The sequence below is a fragment of the Triticum urartu genome, chromosome 6 (assembly GCF_003073215.2).
Source record: "Triticum urartu cultivar G1812 chromosome 6, Tu2.1, whole genome shotgun sequence".
In the NCBI taxonomy this organism is placed as follows: domain Eukaryota; kingdom Viridiplantae; phylum Streptophyta; class Magnoliopsida; order Poales; family Poaceae; genus Triticum; species Triticum urartu.
Window position 1 is genome coordinate 95716742 of NC_053027.1, and position 22903 is coordinate 95739644.

General features: G+C 47.5%; 1 protein-coding gene across 1 annotated transcript; it reads right to left on the reverse strand.

Annotated features, from left to right (window-relative positions):
* Positions 1–1870: 1870 nt before the first annotated feature.
* LOC125515724 (NDR1/HIN1-like protein 6) lies at positions 1871–3089 on the reverse strand. The gene has a single exon (XM_048681232.1). It carries the CDS (start codon positions 2953–2955, stop codon positions 2107–2109), a length of 849 nt encoding a protein of 282 aa, XP_048537189.1. The 5' UTR covers positions 2956–3089; the 3' UTR covers positions 1871–2106.
* Between the last annotated feature and the right edge of the window lie 19814 nt (positions 3090–22903).

Sequence of the window (22903 nt, forward strand, 5' to 3'; positions counted from 1 at the left end):
GTTTGAGATAGTCTTCACAAATGTAGACCATCTCGGATAGATGCCATCATCTAGGTAGTACCCCTTGTTGTACTGCCGCTCATTGACCTCGAAGTTCACCGGAGGAGAATGACCTTCAACAAGCTTGGCAAAGACAGGGGAGCACTGCAGCATGTTGATGTCATTGTGAGTTCCTGGCATACCAAAGGAGTGTCAAATCCAGAAGTCTTGTGTGGCCACTGCCTCAAGTACCACACTGCAACCGCCTTTGGCGCCTTTGTACATCCCCTGCCAAGCAAATGGGCAGTTCTTCCATTTCTAATGCATGAAGTCGATGCTTCCAAGCATCCCAGGAAATCCTCTTGCTGCATTCTATGCTAGGATCCGAGCAGTGTCTTCCGCATTGGGTGGTCGCAAGTATTGCGGTCCAAACACTGCCACAACTGCCCCACAGAACTTATAGAAACACTCAATGGTGGTGGACTCGGCCATGCGCCCATAGTCGTCGAGCGAATCACCGGGAGCTCTGTATGCAAGCATCCTCATCGCTGTCGTGCACTTCTGGGTCGAGGTGAATCCAAGTTTGCCGGTGCAATCCTTCTTGCACTTGAAGTAGCTGTCGAACTTCCGGATGGAATTTACAATCCTGAGGAAAAGCTTTCGGCTCATCCAATAACGGTGCTGAACGGCGAAGTAGTCGGAGTAGAGCATGCAGTAGCCTTCGAGACGATGTCGGTTCTTTGCTTTCACCCGTCCCGGCGCCGAGCCACCTCACCGCGGCTTTTCATTACTCGCCAGCAGCTGGGCGAGGGCGACGAGCACCATGAGATGCTCTTCTTCCTGGACGTCGGCCTCGGCTTCCTCCTCCAGCAGCGTGGCGAGCGCTTCCTCGTCATCCGAGTCCATCTCACCGAGGCAGGCAAATCGCCGAACACCTTGCGCCCGGCGGGCGTGTACCCGCTGCTAAACTGCCCCTCCGCGGCCGGAAACGGCGGGCGGAAACGCCCAGCTGCTGGTGGAGGGGCTGCCTCGGCGAACCTCTGCTATTTTTCCGGCGGGGATTGACTATCTAGCGGTGAAGGGCGGTGCCGAGATACAGGTAATGGCGGCCGAGGGCGCGGGGGGTGAGAGGCAAGTCGGGAAAGAAAAACTTGACTTCACCTAACGGTGTAGATCAGTCGCGCTTTTCTCTTGCGCCGGACCCTCCGATCACCCTGCGACCGTCGGACCAAAAACAGATCAAACACGCGCTTTTCAAAGTCCTGAGAACGTGATTGAGACGTTTTTTTGACACCGACACCGAAAAAATGATCTAAAGGGTTTGTTGAAGACGTGGCTGGACTGCCCACGCGCGTACACTTGAAAGGAACTTGTATCCCGTGACTCCACCGACGTGGTCCCACGTCCTAGCCATGCCTCGGCGCTGTGCCGGCGAAAGGGTACGCACCACGGGCCCTCCACTCTTAATGAGTGTGTTGACCCTTAATTATATGCACGTTCGCCTAGACAAATCCCGGTAGTTAATTGCTCCAGCAGCACCAGCACTTGATTAAACAATCCAATCTTTGGCGCTCAAGTACAAGGCGTTACAGCTGTGAGCCCCTATCCTCACGTCACGTCACGTTGCCACACCAACAACCAAAACCAAGCCGCGTTTCATCGCTGTCCTTCACATGACAAACATCTCCATTCCCATTTCCACCATACAGTTTTTGTTGTTTAAATAAACTCAAGTGCGCTGGACAAGCTGAAAGATTCTTCTTACCGACACAATCACATGTACTACTACTACACAATTTTCAGTACTTTGTAAAATTCCTAGTAGTGAAGTCTACTGCTTCAGATGAGCCTGAATGATAGTAGTAATAACAACCTCACATGGAGTAGCTCGTAACCAGCAAGTGACTAATTTCGATTTATTCGAACCGTAATCTTACAAATAACAAATCACCAAGTTATACATCCACCAAAAATATGTTTAAGAAAATTCCAAACAAGAACAAAAATAGAATCAACTTTGAGGGAATTTACACCGACGATATTCATGGTCTCTACTTTCCAATATAAAGTGAAAAATATATGTTTCCTGAATGTTTTGCATGGCAGTCCCTAAAGTTGGCATTATACCTAGAAGGTCCACTTCCAGATCTTCACACGGACTCTGACCTTGCACGAGTGCGCGGCGGTGCTCACCGTCGCGGTCGTCTCGGCGTTGTCCAACGCAGGCGCAGGCGCCAGGGCGGTGCCATTCTTCCCCTTTACCTTCTTCGGCGCTGGCGGAGGTGGACTGGGTGGCGTCACCTTGATGCCCTCGCAGTGCACCTGGATGCCCATCTTCTTGGTCTTGAGGCTGCCGACCTTGAGGCCGGCCCGCGTGTCGGCATCTATAGCGACGGAGAAAGCGCCGGACTTCTTAAGGTCAGAGCCGGCGCCGCTGGGGTCTACGGTGACACCAGCGGCGGTGATGGTCGCAGTGAAAACGGTGGTGTTGCCGGCATCATGCGCGAACCCGGGCACGGTGGCGTCCCCGAGCGGGACTGCGTTGGCGGCGGTGGCGGCCGAGAATGAGAAGTCGTCGTAGAAATAGACGAGCTTCTTGTTGGGGTTCTTGGCGGTGACGGTGAGCTGGATGGAGTCGGTGAGGACGGGCGCGGTGGTGGAGGAGGAGAGGTTGAACGTGCTGAGGCGGACAGAGGAGACGGTGAAGCTGGGGCGTTGCGGCCGGTAGAGCACGTAGAAGGCGCCGCCCGCGGCCGCGACGACTAGCGCGAGGAGGACGACCACCAGCAGTGCCCAGCAGAAGCAGCAGCAGAAGCTGCACCGGCAGGACCGCCCGCGCCTGCTCTTCGCCTGCCCCTGCGGCCTGTAGATGGGGCGCTGGTACATCTGCGGCTTGGGCGCCGCCGGGCCGCCGCCTCCGTTGGCCATTGGGGGCGGCGGAGTGGGCTTGGCGGCGGGGTAGACGCGGTCGGCCATTGCAGCCGCCGTAGACAAGGACGCGGAGGCGGAGGCGGAGGCGGCACCTGCTTAGACGCGGTGGTGCTGGGCCTGCTGGGTGGTTGAGTGGTTGCGGTCAGGGAGCTCGAGTTGAGGAATTTTGTTGAGCGAGAGAGATCTAATAAAGGGAGGGAGGGGAGAGAGAAAGTGTACGCGCGTGGTGAGGTGAGATGAACAGAGACGCGTTACCTTACGGCCGATGGCTTTACCTCACCTACTAATAATTTGGTACTTTGCCTAGTGCGACTAATAGTTGGTCCATTTCTGTGTGTGTACTGTAATAATTATATACTAACAAAACAAAGGCCGGCATAAAATATTTGGTGGTTTTGTTTTGTGACGCTTACCCTTTTGATCCTCTTCAACTACCATTGCACACTTGCATGGCATGTAGGATGGCTCGGCAGAAAATGCGGATTTTTTTTTGGACGCGTGCTCTTCTAGTGCACATAGAGCAGAAAGAGCATATCAAAGCCACTTCAACTTTGACGTAGATGTTCAAATTTGCAATGAACTAATGGCATTATAAAAGATATATGTTTACTGCTTTGCTACCATGAACTAATTGCACTATAAAGAACATCAATGTATATGAGATAATCGTCGTGGACGATTCGTGCAAGTTTCTTCACTTACTTTCAACACGCGAAGCTAGAGTGTCATATTCAAACATGCAGCTGGCTTGATGTGTATCCTTCAGTAACCATCCATGTGTTTCTCATTAGCTGGTGGGGGTAGTTAAAACCTTTGACTTTAGTGCTTTGAGCCGCTTTCAGTAAGTTAATATGAAGAGACTAAGATCATGCCTTAAATACAGAAGACCGCTCTCCTCCTTCATCTAGTGGACTATAGATCCCAAGATGAGAGGAAGTAGCAGCAAGGAAGAAATATAATTATTAAGTACACAAAATTCCCTTAAAAATAGTAGACAAAATAATGCTTGTTTTGGAACCCGGAAGAAAATCAATGAGAGACGGTTCGTTATCTCGCCATAAATCGGGAAAAAGTCCATGTAATTCAACAATGGTACATTTCGATGTCATATTGCTAGCGATGAAGCACAAGTTGTCATTTTGATTAGGCATTAAAAGATATTATTAAATTCGAAGTTGTAGTTACTCCCTCTGTCCGATGAAGAGTGTATATTTAGCTTTAAAATTTGTTCACAAAAAAACATACTTCTATCTTCCCAATTCACTTTAAAGTAGAAAAAATACTTCTCTCTCATCACACTGTAATCAAGACCAATAACAATCTACACATGATCTTCTTAACTTGTGCATGCACTTAGCTCATTAGGGGTTGGATAATTAAAAAGGAGAGAGATGGTGGCTTGCACCTTTCCAATGCATTTTTTATTTCACTCCATAATTTGTCCTAAAATCTCTAGATGTACACTCTTCACCGGACGAAAGGAGTACATGTTAGGAAAAAAAAACCAAAGAAGACCGTGCATGTTCAATCAGATAAATGGGCGAGCGAATTATTGGACACCACTAGGGAGTCATGCTACCGTTACGATGCGTTTGCGGCCATCGCCTCTCTCACGTGGAAACAAGCCGAATCCAACCATTCTGCTAGGGCCCATGGATCAGAACGACCACTCCTTAGTCGACCCACCATTTTTCCGTGGTTGTGTCGAGATGTCTTTGAGGAATAGGTCCTATCAGATGACTCATTGCGCCCATCGCACAAAGGCCAAATGCAACAAAAAATTAGGCAAACTATATGAAACCTCCTTTCAAAGCACTCGGAGCATTTTTCTAAGCCATTCTAAAGGTTATCAATCCACTCACGATAATTATTTGCAATAATTCCGACGGAGCTCAAAGCATTTCTAAAAGTTCAGTAGTCAAAGCATTTCATATTTGTTTTACATATTTCAACATTTATATACATAGATAACACACCTTTTTAGTCGTTTACAACTAACCTAATAGGAATACAAACAATTGTTTATTGCTTGGAATTAAGAAGTACCATACATTACCTACAATATCTCGACCTAATACAAACATAAGACATATATAAACATGTAAATTGAACTAACATCATAATTAAACATAATTGTCAAAGCAATAATAGTTCATAATTAAACATAACATCAAAACACTGAACGGTTTCAACTTCACATGATTACTAATAACAACACTTCTCTCATGTCCTGAGGAACAATTGAATTACTCACGACTCATAATATTGAACATGTTCAGTAGGTTTAAATATGCAGTCAACAATCTAAACATAATGATCTTCCACCAAGTAACCAACTAGCATCAACTACAAGATGTAATCAATACTACTAGCACCCATGGGTACGAATCTGAGGTTTGATACAATGATTGAACACAAGAGAGAAATTAGGATTTATAAATGAGATGGTGTTGGTGAAGATGTTAATGAAGATGAGGCCTCCCACAATGATGTTGGGGAACGCAGTAATTTCAAAAAAATCCTACGCACATGCAAGATCGATCTAGGTGATGCATAGCAACGTGGGGGAAGAGTGTTGTCCATGTACCCTCGTAGACCGAAATCGGAAGCATTATGAGAACGCGGTTGATGTAGTCATATGCCTTCACGATCCGACCGATCCTAGCACCGAAGATACGGTACCTCCGCGATCTGCACACGTTCAGCTCGGTGACGTCCCACGAACTCTAGATCCAGCTGAGGTCGAGGGAGAGTTCCTTCAGCACGACGGCATGATGACGGTGATGATGAAGTTACCGACGCAGAGCTTCGCCTAAGCTCTACAACGATATGAACGAGGTAGAAATCTGTGGAGGGGGGCACCGCACACGGCTAAAACAATCAACTTGTGTGTCTATGGGGTGCCCCCTCCCCCGTATATAAAGGAGTGGAGGAGGGGAGGGCCAGTCCTCTATGGCGCGCCCAAGGGGGGGAGTCCTACTCCCGATGGGAGAGAGGGAGAAGGAAAGGGGGGCCAGCCCCCCACCCCAATTCAGATTGGGCTTGGGGGGGCACGCCCCACCTTGGCCGCCTCCTCCTCTCTTCCCACTAAGGCCCATTAAGGCCCATACACTCCCCAGGAGGTTCCGCTAACCCTCCGGTACTCCGGTAAATGCCCGAACTCACCCGGAACCATTCCGATGTCCAAACATAGCCTTCCAATATATCGAGCTTCATGTCTCGACCATTTCGAGACTCCTCGTCATGTTCGTGATCTCATCCGGGACTCCGAACAACCTTCGGTACATCAAAACACATAAACTCATAATACCGATTGTCACCGAACGTTAAGCGTGCGGACCCTACGGGTTCGAGAACTATGTAGACATGACCGAGACTCATCTTCGGTCAATAACCAATAGTGGAACCTGGATGCACATATTGGTTCCTACATATTCTACGAAGATCTTTATCGGTCAAACCGCATAACAACATACGTTGTTCCCTTTGTCATCGGTATGTTACTTGCCCGAGATTCGATCGTCGGTATCCAAATACCTAGTTCAATCTCGTTACTGGCAAGTCCCTTTACTCATTCTATAATGCAACATCCTGTAACTAACTCATTAGTCACATTGCTTGCAAGGCTTATAGTGATGTGCATTACCGAGAGGGCCCAGAGATACATCTCCGATACACGGAGTGACAAATCCTAATCTCGATCTATGCCAACTCAACAAACACCATCAGAGACACCTGTAGAGCACGCATTTACGTTGTGACGTTTGATAGCACACTAAGTGTTCCTCCGGTATTCGGGCATGATCTCATAGTCATTGGAACATGTTATGTTATGGAGAAAGCAATAGCAGTAAACTAAACGATCAAAGTGCTAAGCTAACGGATGGGTCAAGTCAATCACATCATTCTCTAATGATGTGATCCCGTTCATCAAATGACAACTCCTTGTCCATGGCTAGAAAACTTAACCATCTTTGATTAACGAGCTAGTCAAGTAGAAGCATACTAGTGACACTCTGTTTGTCTATGTATTCACACATGTACTAAGTTTACGGTTAATACAATTCTAGCATGAATAATAAACATTTATCATGATATAAGGAAATATAAATAACAACTTTATTATTGCCTCTAGGGCATATTTCCTTTAGTCTCCCACTTGCACTAGAGTCAATAATCTAGATTACGTTGTAATGATTCTAACACCCATGGAGTCTTGGTGCTTATCATGTTTTGCTCGTGAGAGAGGCTTAGTCAATGGGTCTGCAATATTCAGATCCGTATGTATCTTGCAAATCTCTATGTCTCCCTCCTTGACTTGATCACGGATGGAATTGAAGCATCTTTTGTTGTGCATGGTTCTCTTGTGAAATCTGGATTCCTTTGCCAAGGCAATTGCACTAGTGTTGTCACAAAAGATTTTCATTGGACCCGATGCACTAGGTATGACACCTAGATCGGATATGAACTCCTCCATCTAGACTCCTTCATTTGCTGCTTCCGAAGTAGCTATGTACTCCGCTTCACACGTAGATCCCGCCATGACGCTCTGCTTGGAACTGCACCAACTGACAGCTCCACCATTCAATAAAAATACATATCCGGTTTGTGACTTAGAGTCATCCGGATGAGTGTCAAAGCTTGCACCGACGTAACCGTTTACGACGAGCTCTTTGTCACCTCCATAAACGAGAAACATATCCTTAGTCCTTTTCCGGTATTTCAGGATGTTCTTGACCGTTGTCCAGTAATCCACTCCTGGATTACTTTGGTACCTCCCTGCTAAACTAATAGCAAGGCCACATCAGGTCCGGTACATGGCATTGCATACATGATAGAACCTATGGCTGAAGCATAGGGAATGACTTCCATTTTCTCTCTATCTTCTGCAGTGGTCGGGCATTGAGTCTGACTCAACTTCACACCTTATAACACAGGCAAGAACCCTTTCTTTGCTTGATCCATTTTGAACTTCTTCAAAACTTTATCAAGGTATGTGCTATGTGAAAGTCCAATTAAGCGTCTTGATCTATCTCTATAGATCTTGATGCCCAATATATAAGCAGGTTCACGAGGTATTTCATTGAAAAATTCTTATTCAAGTATCCTTTTATGCTATTTAGAAATTCAGTATCATTTCCGATCAGCAATATGTCATCCACATATAATATCAGAAATGCTACAGAGCTCCCACTCACTTTCTTGTAAATACAGGCTTCTCCAAAAGTCTGTATAAAACCATATGCTTTGATCACACTATCAAAGCGTATATTCCAACTCCGAGATGCTTGCACCAGTCCATAAATGGATCGCTGGAGCTTGCACACTTTGTTAGCACCTTTTGGATCGATAAAACATTCTGGTTGCATCATATACAACTCTTCTTTAAGATATCCATCAAGGAATGCAGTTTTGAGATCCATTTGCCAAATTTCATAATCATAAAATGCGGCAATTGCTAACATGATTCGGACGGACTTAAGCATCGCTACGGGTGAGAAGGTCTCATCGTAGTCAACTCCTTGAACTTGTCGAAAACCTTTCACAACAAGTCAAGCTTTGTAGACAGTAACATTATCGTCAGCATCAGTCTTCTTCTTGAAGATCCATTTATTCTCTATGGCTTGTCAATCATCAGGAAAGTCAACCGAAGTCCACATTTTGTTCTCATACATGGATCCCATCTCAGATTTCATGGCATCAAGCCATTTTGCGGAATCTGGGCTCATCATCGCTTCCTCATAGTTCGTAGGTTCGTCATGGTCAAGTAACATGACCTCCAGAACAGGATTACCATACCACTCTGGTGTGGATCTTACTTTGGTCGACCTATGAGGTTCGGTAGTAACTTGATCAGAAGTTTCATGATCATCATCATTAGCTTCCTCACTTACTGGTGTAGGAATCACTGGAACTGATTTCTGTGATGAACTATTTTCCAATAAGGGAGCAGGTACAGTTACCTCATCAAGTTCTACTTTCCTCCCACTCACTTCTTTCGAGAGAAACTCCTTCTCTAGAAAGGATCCATTCTTAGCAACAAATATCTTGCCTTCGGATCTGTGATAGAAGGTGTACCCAACAGTCTCCTTTGGGTATCCTATGAAGACACATTTCTCCGATTTGGGTTCGAGCTTATCAGGTTGAAGCTTTTTCACATAAGCATCGCAGCCCCAAACTTTAAGAAACGACAACTTGGGTTTCTTGCCAAACCATAGTTCATAAGGTGTCGTCTCAACGGATTTTGATGGTGCCCTATTTAATGCGAATGCAACCATCTCTAAAGCATAACCCCAAAATGATAGCGGTAAATCAGTAAGAGACATCATAGATGGCACCATATCTAATAAAGTGCGGGTACGACGTTCAGACACACCATTACGCTGTGGTGTTCTAGGTGGCGTGAGTTGTGAAACTATTCCTCATTATTTCAAATGATGAACAAACTCATAACTCAAATATTCACCTCCACGATCAGATCGTAGAAACTTAGTTTTCTTGTTACGATGATTTTCCACTTCACTCTGAAATTCTTTGAACTTCTCAAATGTTTCAGACTTATGTTTCATCAAGTAGATATACCCATATCTGCTCAAATCATTTGTGAAGGTAAGGAAATAATGATACCCACCACGAGCATCAACACTCATCGGACCGCATACAACAGTATGTATTAGTTCCAATAAGTCTGTTGCTCGTTCCATTGTTCCGGAGAACGGAGTCTTAGTCATCTTGCCCATGAGGCATGGTTCGCAAGCATCAAGTGATTCATAATCAAGTGATTCCAAAAGTCCATCGGCATGGAGTTTCTTCATGCGCTTTACACCAATATGACCTAAATGGCAGTGCCACAAATAAGTTGCACTATAATTATTAAACTTATATCTTTTGGCTTCAATACTATAAATATGTGTATCACTACTATCAAGATTTAGTAAAAATAGACCACTCATCAAGGGTGCATGACCATAAAAGATATTACTCATATAAATAGAACAACCATTATTCTCTGATTTAAATGAATAATCGTCTCGTGTCAAACAAGATCTAGATATAATGTTCACGCTCAACGTTGGCACCAAATAACAATTATTTAGGTCTAAAACTAATCCCGAAGGTAGATGTAGAGGTAGCGTGCCGACGGCGATCACATCGATTTTGGAACCATTTCCCACGTGCATCGTCACCTCATCCTTAGCCAATCTTCAGTTAATCCGTAGCCCCTGTTTCGAGTTGCAAATATTAGCAACAGAACCAGTATCAAATACCCAGGCGCTACTGCGAGCATTAGTAAGGTACACATCAATAACATGTATATCAAATATACCTTTCACTTTGCCATCCTTCTTCTCCACCAAATACTTGGGGAAGTTCTGCTTCCAGTGACCAATCCCTTTGCAGTAGAAGCACTCGGGTCTTAGGCTTAGGTCCAGACTTGGGCTTCTTCACTTGAGCAGCAACTTGCTTTCCATTCTTCTTGAAGTTTCCCTTCTTCCCTTTACCCCTTTTCTTGAAACTGGTGGTCTTGTTGACCATCAACACTTGATGCTCCTTCTTGATTTCTACCCCTGCAGCCTTTAGCATTGCGAAGAGCTCAGTAATTGTCTTATCCATCCCTTGCATATTATAGTTCATCACGAAGCTCTTGTAGCTTGGTGGCAGTGATTGAAGAACTCTGTCAATGACACTATCATCAGGAAGATTAACTCCCAGCTGAGTCAAGTGGTTGTGGTACCCAGACATTCTGAGTATATGTTCACTGACAAAACTATTCTCCTCCATTTTGCAGCTGTAGAACTTATTGGAGACTTCATATCTCTCAATCTGGGCATTTGCTTGAAATATTAACTTCAACTCCTGGAATATCTCATATGCTCCATGACGTTCAAAACGTCATTGAAGTCCCGGTTCTAAGCCGTAAAGCATGGCACACTGGACTATCGAGTAGTCATCAACTTTGCTCTGCCATACGTTCATAACATCTGGTGTTGCTCCTGCAGCGGGTTTGTCACCTAGCAGTGCTTCCAGGATGTAATTCTTCTGTGCAGCAATGAGGATAATCCTCAAGTTACAGACCCGGTCCATGTAATTGCTACCATCATCTTTCAACTTAGCTTTCTCTAGGAACACATTAAAATTCAACGGAACAATAGCACGGGCCATCTGTCTACAACAACATAGACATGCAAAATACTATCAGGTACTAAGTTCATGATAAATTAAAGTTCAATCAATCATATTACTTAAGAACTCCCACTTAGATAGACATCCATCTAATCATCTAAGTGATCACGTGATCCATATCAACTAAACCATGTCCGATCATCACGTGAGATGGAGTAGTTTTCAATGGTGAACATCACTATGTTGATCATATCTACTTTATGATTCACGCTCGACCTTTCGGTCTCAGTGTTCCGAGGCCATATCTGCATATGCTAGGCTCGTCAAGTTTAACCCGAGTATTCCACGTGTGCAAAACTCGCTTGCACCGATTGTATGTGAACGTAGAGCTTATCACACCCGATCATCACATGGTGTCTCGGCACGACGAACTGTAGCAACGGTGCATACTCAGGGAGAACACTTATACCTTGAAATTTAGTGAGTGATCATCTTATAATGCTACCGTCGAACTAAGAAAAATAAGATGCATAAAGGATAAACATCACATGCAATCAATATAAGTGATATGATATGGCCATCATCATGTTGTGCCTTTGATCTCCATCTCCAAAGCACCGTCATGATCACCATCGTCACCGGCTTGACACTTTGATCTCCATCGAAGAATCGTTGGCGTCTTGCCAACTATTGCTTCTACGACTATCGCTACCTCTTAGTGATAAAGTAAAGCAATTACATGGCGATTGCATTTCATACAATAAAGTGACAACCATATGGCTCCTGCCAGTTGCCGATAACTCTGTTAATAAACATGATCATCTCATACAATAAAATTAGCATCATGTTTTGACCATATCAGATCACAACATGCCCTGCAAAAACAAGTTAGACGTCCTCTACTTTGTTGTTGCAAGTTTTATGTGGCTGCTACGGGCTGAGCAAGAACCGTTCTTACCTACGCATCAAAAACCACAACGCGGTATAGTGATTGCTTTTTGATCTTCAAAAAGAACCATGTTCATTGAATCCAATTTAACTGAAGTTGGAGAAACTAATACCCACTAGCCACCTGTGTGCGAAGCACGTCAGTAGAACCAGTCTCACGTAAGCATACGCGTAACGTCGGTCTGAGCCGCTTCATCCAACAATACTGCTGAATCAAGAATCAACTAGTGATGGCAAGCAATATGTATATACCCACGCCCACAACTCCTTTGTGTCCTATTCGTGCATATAACATCTACGCATAGACCTAGATCTGATGCCATAGTTGGGGAACATAGTAATTTCAAAAAAAAAATCCTACGCACACGCAAGATCCATCTAGGTGATGCATAGCAATGAGGGGGAAGTGTGTTGTCCAGGTACCCTCATAGACCGAAAGCGGAAGCATTATGACAACGCGGTTGATGTAGTCGTACGTCTTCACAATCTGACCGATCCTACACCGAAGATACGGCACCTCCGTGATCTGCACACTTTCAGTTCGATGACGTCCCACGACCTCTAGATCCAGCTAAGGTCGAGGGAGAGTTTCGTCAGCACGATGGCGTGATGATGGTGATGATGAAGTTACCGCCGTAGGGCTTCGCCTAAGCTCTACAACGATATGATCGAGGTGGAAATATGTGGAGGGGGGCACCGCACACGGCTAAAATAATCAACTTGTGTGTCTATGGGGTGCCCCCTCCCCCGTATATAAAGGATTGGGGGAGGGGGACGGCCGGCCCTCTACAGGGTATTAGTTTTTCATAGTTTGACTCCATGCGGGATCTAAGCTCCCTTACCTTTGACAGGATTGGCAGGAGACGTCCGGACAGATCAACTGTCCAGCTCCTTTGCCCGAAGGCCCAGCGGACGCTCACTTGGCGAAGCTGCTGGTTCCGGCACCCTATGTGGTGCCGGAGAAGAAGGCCAAGAAGAAGGCCACGGGGACTCGAAAGAGTGCCCGGCGCCAGGAGGTGTCGGATTCATCATCCGACGACTCCAAGACGCACTCCTCCCATGAAGACGAGGAGGAGGAAGAAGAGACCTCTCCCCCTCCAGCGGGAGGAGGGAAGAAAAGGAAGGCCGCCACAACTGGGGAGGCCGAAGGGTCCAAGAAGGGGAAGACCCTTCCTCCAGACTACTCCACCAACGCCGACGACGGTGAAGAGGAGTGGCCGCACAAGGCCAAGCCCCTGGCGAGATCGTAAGTATTCGGACACCAGAGCAATTCATAGTGTTCCTTTCTTGCACAGCTCCTCCTTACGCCGAATATGACTATGCAGTCCGCCCAAGGCCGGGCTCGACGAGTCGTCAAGCGGCTCCCTGGATTCGTTGGACGTGAATTCACTTCCGCCCGCTACCTCCCCCCACCCTACGGACGACGCCGAGGTGCTGTCCCAACAGGTTCCAAGCCAGGAGGATGTGGTCCTGGAGGCACCGCAAGGCGACCTCCCGGACTCCAAGCGCAAAGGGGATAAACCCCCAAGGTCCCCGAGTCCGGCCTTGAGCCGGTCACCGCGCCGGAACCTTCAACGGTTCCGGACTCCGGTAGGCGTCCTCCTTCCAAGAGGAGCAAGCCTACCGAGCCGGTGACCTCCATCCAACCGGAGTCACCGGACAATTTGTTGGAGGTGCTTAAAGGCGCCTCCATCGACGTGGAGCACCGCACTATTATGAGTGTGGTGATCCAGAAGGTTCAGTCCGCCAAGAGCGGATTGACTGAAGCCTGTGCCAGCCTTCTAACAGGCTTTGAGGTAAGTAAAGAATATGTAAAAATATTACCGCACAGACAGTAGCCCCTGATGCTCTGTTCGGCGTTCGGAAAGAAAAGCCGAATAGATGATTGTCGGTGTCAAAACCGGCGGATCTCGGGTAGGGGGTCCCGAACTGTGCGTCTAGGCCGGATGGTAACAGGAGGCAAGGGACACGAAGCTTTACCCAGGTTCGGGCCCTCTCGATGGAGGTAAAACCCTACGTCCTGCTTGATTAATACTGATGATATGGGTAGTACAAGAGTAGATCTACCACGAGATCGAAGAGGCTAAACCCTAGAAGCTAGCCTATGGTATGATTATTGAGGTGTATGTTGTCCTACGGACTAAAACCCTCCGGTTTATATAGACACCGGAGAGGGTTAGGGTTACACAAAGTCGGTTACAATGGTAGGAGATCTACATATCCGTATCACCAAGCTTGCCTTCCACGCCAAGGAAAGTCCCTTCTGGACACGGGACGGAGTCTTCAATCTTGTATCTTCATAGTCCAGAAGTCCGGCCGAAGGTATAATCCGGCCATCCGGACACCCCCTAATCCAGGACTCCCTCAGTAGCCCCCGAACCAGGCTTCAATGACGATGAGTCCGGCGTGCAGATTGTCTTCGGCATTGCAAGGTGGGTTCTCCTCCAAATTCTGTGTACCTGTTGAATAAAGTCTGGTTTCTTGTAGATGTTGCGCTCCTTGGCTTCTACACCAAATAATGGCCGCTTCCCATGTGTCAAACGAATATGAAAAGTCTGAGTGTTTTTACATCCACACCCCTAGCCGCGTAAATGAACTTCCCTATTTAAGGGGACGAGGATTTAGATCCAAACCACACCTTCTCCCCTTCGCGAGTGTTCATCAGAGCACATCCGACAAAGGTCCATTCCACCATGGCCAGCCGTCGCAACTCCTTCCCTCGCCCTTCCAGCCCTAAGCCTGGATATTGGGAGAGATGCTCCATCCCGCATAGCGAGCTAGTGACGCTCCAGACCAAGGGATTTCTCCCCCCAGCCTCTATGGTCCCGGTTCGAGCCGGTCTTGCCGTCTATAACGGCGGAGAGCAAGCAGAGAGTGCCCCTAATCCCTCCAAAGGAGAGCGGGTGTGCCTCGTCCCTTATTTAATAAGGGGGCTTGGATTTCCAATCCATCCATTTCTTCGGGGGCTGCTGGAGTTCTGCGGCCTCCAGCTACATAATCTCACGCCTGCCTCCGTATTGCATATCGCGGGCTTTGTAGCCCTCTGCGAGTTGTTCTTGGGTGTTGAGGCACATTTCGGGCTGTGGAAAGAGCTATTCTGCCTCATGCCCCGTTCCAAGAAGGGGTCAATGTATCAAGTGGGCGGAGCCGAAGTGTGGCGCATCGCCGGGACCGGATATATGTCCGGAACCCCAAAGAAGGCGTCCGAAGACTGGCCCTCGGAATGGTTTTATATAGAAGACGTCCCGCTGCTGGATCCTGTCCGGATTGGCCTCCCTGAATTCGACAGTGCTCCCTTAAAGAAACGCCTAAGCTGGCGCCCACGGAGCCCTTAGAGGGAAAGTGACAGGGACGTTACTTACCTGATGGGCCGGATAAGATTGTTAGCCCATTCCAGACTAACCATTATCGGGGTTATGGCCGAATGCATTATGTGGGGGGTGCAGCCGCTTCAGTATAGAAGCCACCCCATGTGGGACTTCAACGGGGAGGACGATGCCACCCGCTACGGCCGTAAGGGGCCGGATTTAGCTGCCGCTCTACTAAAGATCTTGTCCACTTTGTATAAGGGAGAAGAAGAGGAATTTCTCCGCGTCAACCCACAGGGTGGATTCTCTATGCACAATCCCCCAAGCTGGGTAAGCGGTCGCATTTACTTGCCCATCCGTTTTGTATTCCCATTGTTAAATATTCAGTCTGACGACTTCAACGCAGGAACTGCGCCGGGCTGTTAAGGAAATAAGCAGCCCTCCTCCACAATCCGAGGACCCAGGACGGTCCCTCGACCCGGCCTCTCAAGAGGATCCGTACATATCTGTGGAGCTAATTGATGGAGTGTTCCATCAATTGAGCAAGGACAACGCCTTGGTGGCCATTACGGCAGATTATCCAGGGCTAATCCCGGCCCCCCAGGTAACTGAGATCGAAGCCCCAGTACCCCGAATAGGTGTCCGCCCTCTCGTGTTTTTAGTTTCCTGATTACAACCGAACTTTGCAGGGGAGGTTTTTAAGGCGGAAGGCCGAACCTGCGGCGACAAGCCAACGAGGGGCCGTAGGGCCCCGTGTGTCGAAAAGAAGTGCAGTCCGGACCAAGGCGTCAGCGCAAAGGTATGGCGCACCCCCTTATCCCAGGTGTTATACCTTCGAGGCACATTGACACTCGTGCTCTCTTCAGGACAAAGAGACCTCGCCGGACTATACCCGGAGAGGCTGCCAATCGCGCCTCCACCAGCCAGGCTCCAAAGCCTGGTCCGGAGGCGGAGGTGGACGCAAGGCGCGCGCCAGACGCTCCTCCGACGGAGGATGTGGACGGGTTGTCTGCCACCAACTCTGAGGTGGAGAGTGCCATGAACCACAGGCGTCGCCGGACAATTCTTCGCGACGCTTGTTTCTCCCAAGGGGCATTAGATGCCTTCAACTCGGGAGATGCGTACCTCTGTGCCGCTCAAAATGGTCTAGCCAGAGCCACGGAGCAATATGTAAAAGACATACGGGTAAGAAAATTTTGGTAATTGTATATATAGCAGTAGCCCCCGAGACTTGAAACAGTTAGAATAACTGATTTAAGGATCATTTGTTATGCAAGTTCTTACAGAAAAGAATTCCCTACTGTCCAAGGAGCTGGAAGAGTGCAAAGCCCAACTGGAGGCCGCACTAGCCGCAGCAGGGGAGCCCAAGGAAACCCCCTCTGGTAATATACACTTCGAAAGATAAGTATTTTGCGAAGCACGGCATGGGTGCGAATCTGACAAATTAAAGTGCATATGGCGCCGGATTGAATCCGGAAAGGCAACACCTCCTACGCCAGCTAAAGGCTGGTGAGAAGGTGCTGACAAAGGTGAGGCGGGAGAAGAACGATCTCCAAGATGCCAACACCAAGCTGGGCGTCGAGCTGAAAGATGTTCGTGCCCAGCTGTCAGACTCCGTGAAGGAGAATCAGCGGCTTCGGCGCGGCATATTTAGTAAGTGCTTGAACGAACCTTTGAAAGAAAGTTCGGCGGGGAAGTCGACTAACAGAGCAATGTCTATAGGTGTGCTAACAGGTCGTCCTGCAGAGGAGATGCCCGGTTCTATGGGTGACCTTCTTCCCGAGCTCTCGCAACTGCTCGATCAAGTTCGGCAGGCGATGCAAGGCGTCGCCTAGGCCCTGTGGCCATCCATCTCCATGCCCGAAGGTCTTGGAGAGCTTGCGGAGAAGCTAAAGGGAGCACGGCGGCGCTTCCGATTGTGGAAGATATCAGCCTGCCGTCGAGGCGCTAGGGAGGCCTGGGCCATGGTGAAGACGCGGTATGCAAAGGCTGACCCCAACCACATGGCCGAGGTCGGTCCTGTAGGGACCGATGGGAAGGAGATCCCTGTAAGCTTAGTATACGGCCAAGTAGAGTTGGCCGCAAAGTATTCCCAGCAGGACTGTAAATTAGACAGCCTGTTAGATGGTATTGAAGAGGAATACAATCAGTCAAAATTACTATGTAATTTAATTGACATTTATAATGCCTTCTAGCCGGATTGTAGATCATTTGTCATGGCCGACCTTTTTGCTTCAGCCTCGGGACCTGACGGTCCGGAGTGTGTCCGAATTCCCATGCGGTTATATAGGAACCGGGGAATGCATGGAGACCAGGCATAGGGGTCATTAGTGCTTGAACAGACAAGTGCCCGACTAGTTATGTTATATTACATGGTTAGTAAGAGACATCTTCCAGGGAGAATAGTTCCGTTAGGGGTTCCTTTCCCTAGGAGGCATGCCCTAAGGTGCATGTCCATGCTACGAAAAGAAACGCAGGAAAAACATCTGGGGGCGTATAGATCAAAATTTAAAAAAGATCATCTTTAGTTCACCGACCGAATATTCCCTTAAGAACGCTAGATTTCGGCTTCACCCAGTCTGAGGTACACGTCCGGCTGACCCGGCAATAACAATCGCAGAGGTGCTCCCTTTACCACCTAGCCGAACAATCGGGAACATAGGGGTAAGCACAGGAGCCAGGCAACCCAGCTTGGCCAAAACTTAAGTCATATCGATGCATATAATGGTGAATAAAAGGTTCATGTGGGAGTGTGACACATGTGTTGGGCATGAAGCCCGTATGAATAAGCTTCTGTTTAAAGAAGCCCCCAGGTTTAATGAGCGTGGATAGCGCGTCACTTTATGAGCCTTTAAAGGTTATAGGAGAGATAGAGAGAGAAGAAGAGAAATGTAAGACAGAAAATATATAAAAAATGGACAGAGAAAGGAGACGAACACAGAGTCCGGCGCTAGGCATAGAATCTTCGGAGACGGGCTGCGTTCCATGGGTTTGGCTCGAGTCGGTTATCCGATGCATCCCGCAGGCGGTACGCTCCATCAGTCAGGACTTGGTCAATTATGAAGGGACCTTCCCACTTGGGCTTGAGTTTGTCCTTTTTCTTGTCTGGTAGTCGTAGAACTAATTCGCTAACGTTGTAATTTTTGGCCCGTACTTCTCTTCTTTGGTATCTTCGAGCCTGCTGTTGATAGAATGTGGAACGGGCTTTTGCCACGTCACGCTCCTCCTCCAATGCGTCCAAGCTGTCCTGCCGATCGAGCTCGGCTTCTCTTTCTTCGTACATGTGCACTAGAGGTGAGTCATGAATTATGTCACAAGGCAAAACTACCTCTGCGCCGTACACCATAAAGAATGGTGTGTATCTGGTGGTGCGGTTCGGCATGGTCTGTCGTGGTTCTAAGTCTCACAGTAGTGTCGGGGGGTAAGTATGGAGAGGCAAGATCTTAGCTATGGAGAAGTTGTAAGCACGCAAGGTTTACGAGTTCAGGCCCTTCTCGGAGGAAGTAATTGTTGGGGAACGAAGCAGAAAACAAAAAAAAATTCCTACGGTTTCACCAAGATCCATCTATGAGTTCATCTAGCAGCGAGTGATTGGATGCATCTACACACCTTTGTAGATCGCGAGCGGAAGCGTTCAAAGAACGGGGTTGATGTAGTCGAACATGACGTGATCCAAATCACCGGTGACCAAGCGCCGAACGGACGGCACCTCCGCGTTCAACACACGTACGGAACGGATGACGTCTCCTCCTTTCTTGATCCAGCAAGGGGGGAGGAGAGGTTGATGAAGATCCAGCAGCACGACGGCGTGGTGTTGGATGCAGGGCGTCACAGTAGTAGGGCTTCGCCGTGTACTATGAGGGAGAGATGTAACAGGGGAGAGGGAAGCACCAAAGGCTGAGGTATGAAGTCCTCCCTCTCCTCAACTATATATAGGAGGGCCAAGGGGGGGGGGGTGCGCCAGCCTAGGAGATCCAATCTCCTAGGGCCGGCGGCCAAGGGGAGGTTTCCCTCCCCCCCCAAGGCACCTAGAGGTGCCTTCCACCATTGGGACTCTTCCCTTTTGTGGAACCCTAGGCGCATGGGCTTTTGGGGCTGGTTCCCTTGGCCCATGCAGGCCAAGGCGCACCCCCTACAGCCCATGTGCCCCCCCGGGACAGGTGGCCCCACCCGGTGGGCCCCCGGGACCCTTCCGGTGGTCCCGGTACAATACCGATGACCCCGAAACTTGTCCCGATGGCCGAAACTGCACTTCCTATATATAATTCTTTACCTCCGAACCATTCCGGAACTCCTCGTGACGTCCGGGATCTCATACGGGACTCCGAACAACATTCGGGTTACTGCATATACATATCTTCACAACCCTAGCGTCACCGAACCTTAAGTGTGTAGACCCTACGGGTTCGGGAGACATGCAGACATGACCGGGACGACTCTCCGGTCAATAACCAACAGCGGGATCTGGATACCCATGTTGGCTCCCACATGCTCCACGATGATCTCATCGGATGAACCACGATGTCGAGGATTTAATCAACCCCGCATACAATTCCCTTTGTCAATCGGTATGTTACTTGCCCGAGACTCGATCGTCGGTATCCCAATACCTTGTCCAGTCTCGTTACCGGCAAGTCACTTTACTCGTACCGTAATGCATGATCCCGTGACCAACCACTTGGTCACCTTGAGCTCATAATGATGATGCATTACCGAGTGGGCCCAGTGACACCTCTCCGTTATATGGAGTGACAAATCCCAGTCTCGATCCGTGTCAACCCAACAGACACTTTCGGAAATACCTGTAGTGCACCTTTATAGTCACCCAGTTACGTTGTGACGTTTGATACACCCAAAGCACTCTTACGGTATCCGGGAGTTACACGATCTCATGGTCAAAGGAAAAGATACTTGACATTGGAAAAGCTCTAGCAAACGAACTACACGATCTTGTGCTATGCTTAGGATTAGGTCTTGTCCATCACATCATTCTCCTAATGATGTGATCCCGTTATCAATGACATCCAATGTCCATAGCCAGGAAACCATGACTATCTGTTGATCAACGAGCTAGTCAACTAGAGGCTTACTAGGGACATATTATGGTCTATGTATTCACACGTGTATTACGATTTCCGGATAATACAGTTATAGCATGAATAAAGACAATTATCATGAACAAAGAAATATAATAATAATACTTTTATTATTGCCTCTAGGGCATATTTCCAACAGTCTCCCACTTGCACTAGAGTCAATAATCTAGTTACATTGTGATGAATCGAACACCCATGGAATTCTGGTGTTGATCATGTTTTTCCCTAGGGAGAGGTTTAGTCAACGGATATGCTATATTCAGGTCCGTATGTACTTTACAAATCTCTATGTCTCCATCTTGAACATTTTCACGAATGGAGTTGAAGCGACGCTTGATGTGCCTTGTCTTCGTGTGAAACCTGGGCTCCTTGGCAAGTGCAATAGCTCCAGTGTTGTCACAAAAGAGTTTGATTGGCCCCGACGCATTGGGTATGACTCCTAGGTCGGTGATGAACTCCTTCACCCATATTGCTTCATGTGCTGCCTCCGAGGCTACCATGTACTCCGCTTCACATGTAGATCCCGCCACGATGCTCTGCTTGCAGCTGCACCAGCTCACTGCTCCACCATTCAATATATACACGTATCCGGTTTGTGACTTAGAGTCATCCAGATCTGTGTTGAAGCTAGCGTCGACGTAACCCTTTACAACGAGCTCTTCGTCACCTCCATAAACGAGAAACATTTCCTTAGTCCTTTTCAGGTACTTCAGGATATTCTTGACCGCTGTCCAGTGTTCCTTGCCGGGATTACTTTGGTACCTTCCTACCAAACTTATGGCAAGGTTTACATCAGGTCTGGTACACAGCATGGCATACATAATAGAACCTATGGCTGAGGCATAGGGGATGACACTCATCTCTTCTATATCTTCTGCCGTGGTCGGGCATTGAGCCGAGCTCAATTTCATACCTTGCAAAACAGGCAAGAACCCTTTCTTGGACTGATCCATTTTGAACTTCTTCAAAATCTTATCAAGGTACGTGCTTTGTGAAAGACCTATGAGGCGTCTCGATCTATCCCTATAGATCTTGATGCCTAATATATAAGCAGCTTCTCCAAGGTCCTTCATTGAAAAACTCTTATTCAATTAGGCCTTGATGCTGTCCAAGAGTTCTATATCATTTCCCATCAAAAGTATGTCATCTACATATAATATGAGAAATGCTACAGAGCTCCCACTCACTTTCTTGTAAACGCAGGCTTCTCCATAAGTCTGCGTAAACCCAAACGCTTTGATCATCTCATCAAAGCGAATGTTCCAACTCCGAGATGCTTGCACCAGCCCATAAATCGAGCGTTGGAGCTTGCACACCTTGTCAGCATTCTTAGGATCGACAAAACCTTCCGGCTGCATCATATACAATTCTTCCTTAAGGAAACCATTAAGGAATGCCGTTTTGACGTCCATTTGCCATATTTCATAATCGTAGAATGCGGCAATTGCTAACATGATTCGGACGGACTTTAGCTTCGCTACCGGTGAGAAAGTCTCATCGTAGTCAACCCCTTGAACTTGTCGATAACCCTTAGCGACAAGCCGAGCTTTATAGATGGTCACATTACCATCCGCGTCTGTCTTCTTCTTAAAGATCCATTTATTTTCTATGGCTCGCTGTTCAACGGGCAAGTCAGTCAAAGTCCATACTTCGTTTTCATACATGGATCCTATCTCAGATTTCATGGCTTCTAGCCATTTGTCGGAATCCGGTCCCGCCATCGCTTCTTCATAGTTCGAAGGTTCACCGTTGTCTAACAACATGATTTCCAAGACAGGGTTGCCGTACCACTCTGGTGCGGAACGTGTTCTTGTGGACCTTCGAATTTCAGTAGGAGCTTGATCAGAAGTATCTTGATCATCATGAATAACTTCCTCTCTAGTCGGTGCAGGCACCTCAGGAACATTTTCTTGAGTTGCGCCATTTACCGGTTCAAGAGGCAATACTTCATCAAGTTCTACTTTCCTCCCACTTACTTCTTTCGAGAGAAACTCTTTCTCTAGAAAGGATCCATTCCTGGCAATAAAGATCTTGCCTTCGGATCTGAGGTAGAAGGTATACCCAGCAGTTTCTTTAGGGTATCCTATGAAGACGCATTTTTCCGACTTGGGTTCGAGCTTTTCAGGTTGAAGTTTCTTGACATAAGCATCGCATCCCCAAACTTTTAGAAACGACAGTTTAGGTTTCTTCCCAAACCATAATTCATACGGTGTCGTCTCAACGGATTTCGACGGAGCCCTATTTAAAGTGAATGCGGCAGTCTCTAAAGCATAGCCCCAAAAAGATAGCGGTAAATCGGTAAGAGACATCATAGATCGTACCATATCTAATAGAGTGCGATTACGACGTTCGGACACACCATTATGCTGAGGTGTTCCAGGCGGCGTGAGTTGTGAAATTATTCCACATTTTCTTAAGTGTGTGCCAAATTCGTGACTCAAGTATTCTCCTCCACGATCTGATCGTAGAAACTTGATTTTCCTGTCACGTGATTCTCAACCTCACTCTGAAATTCCT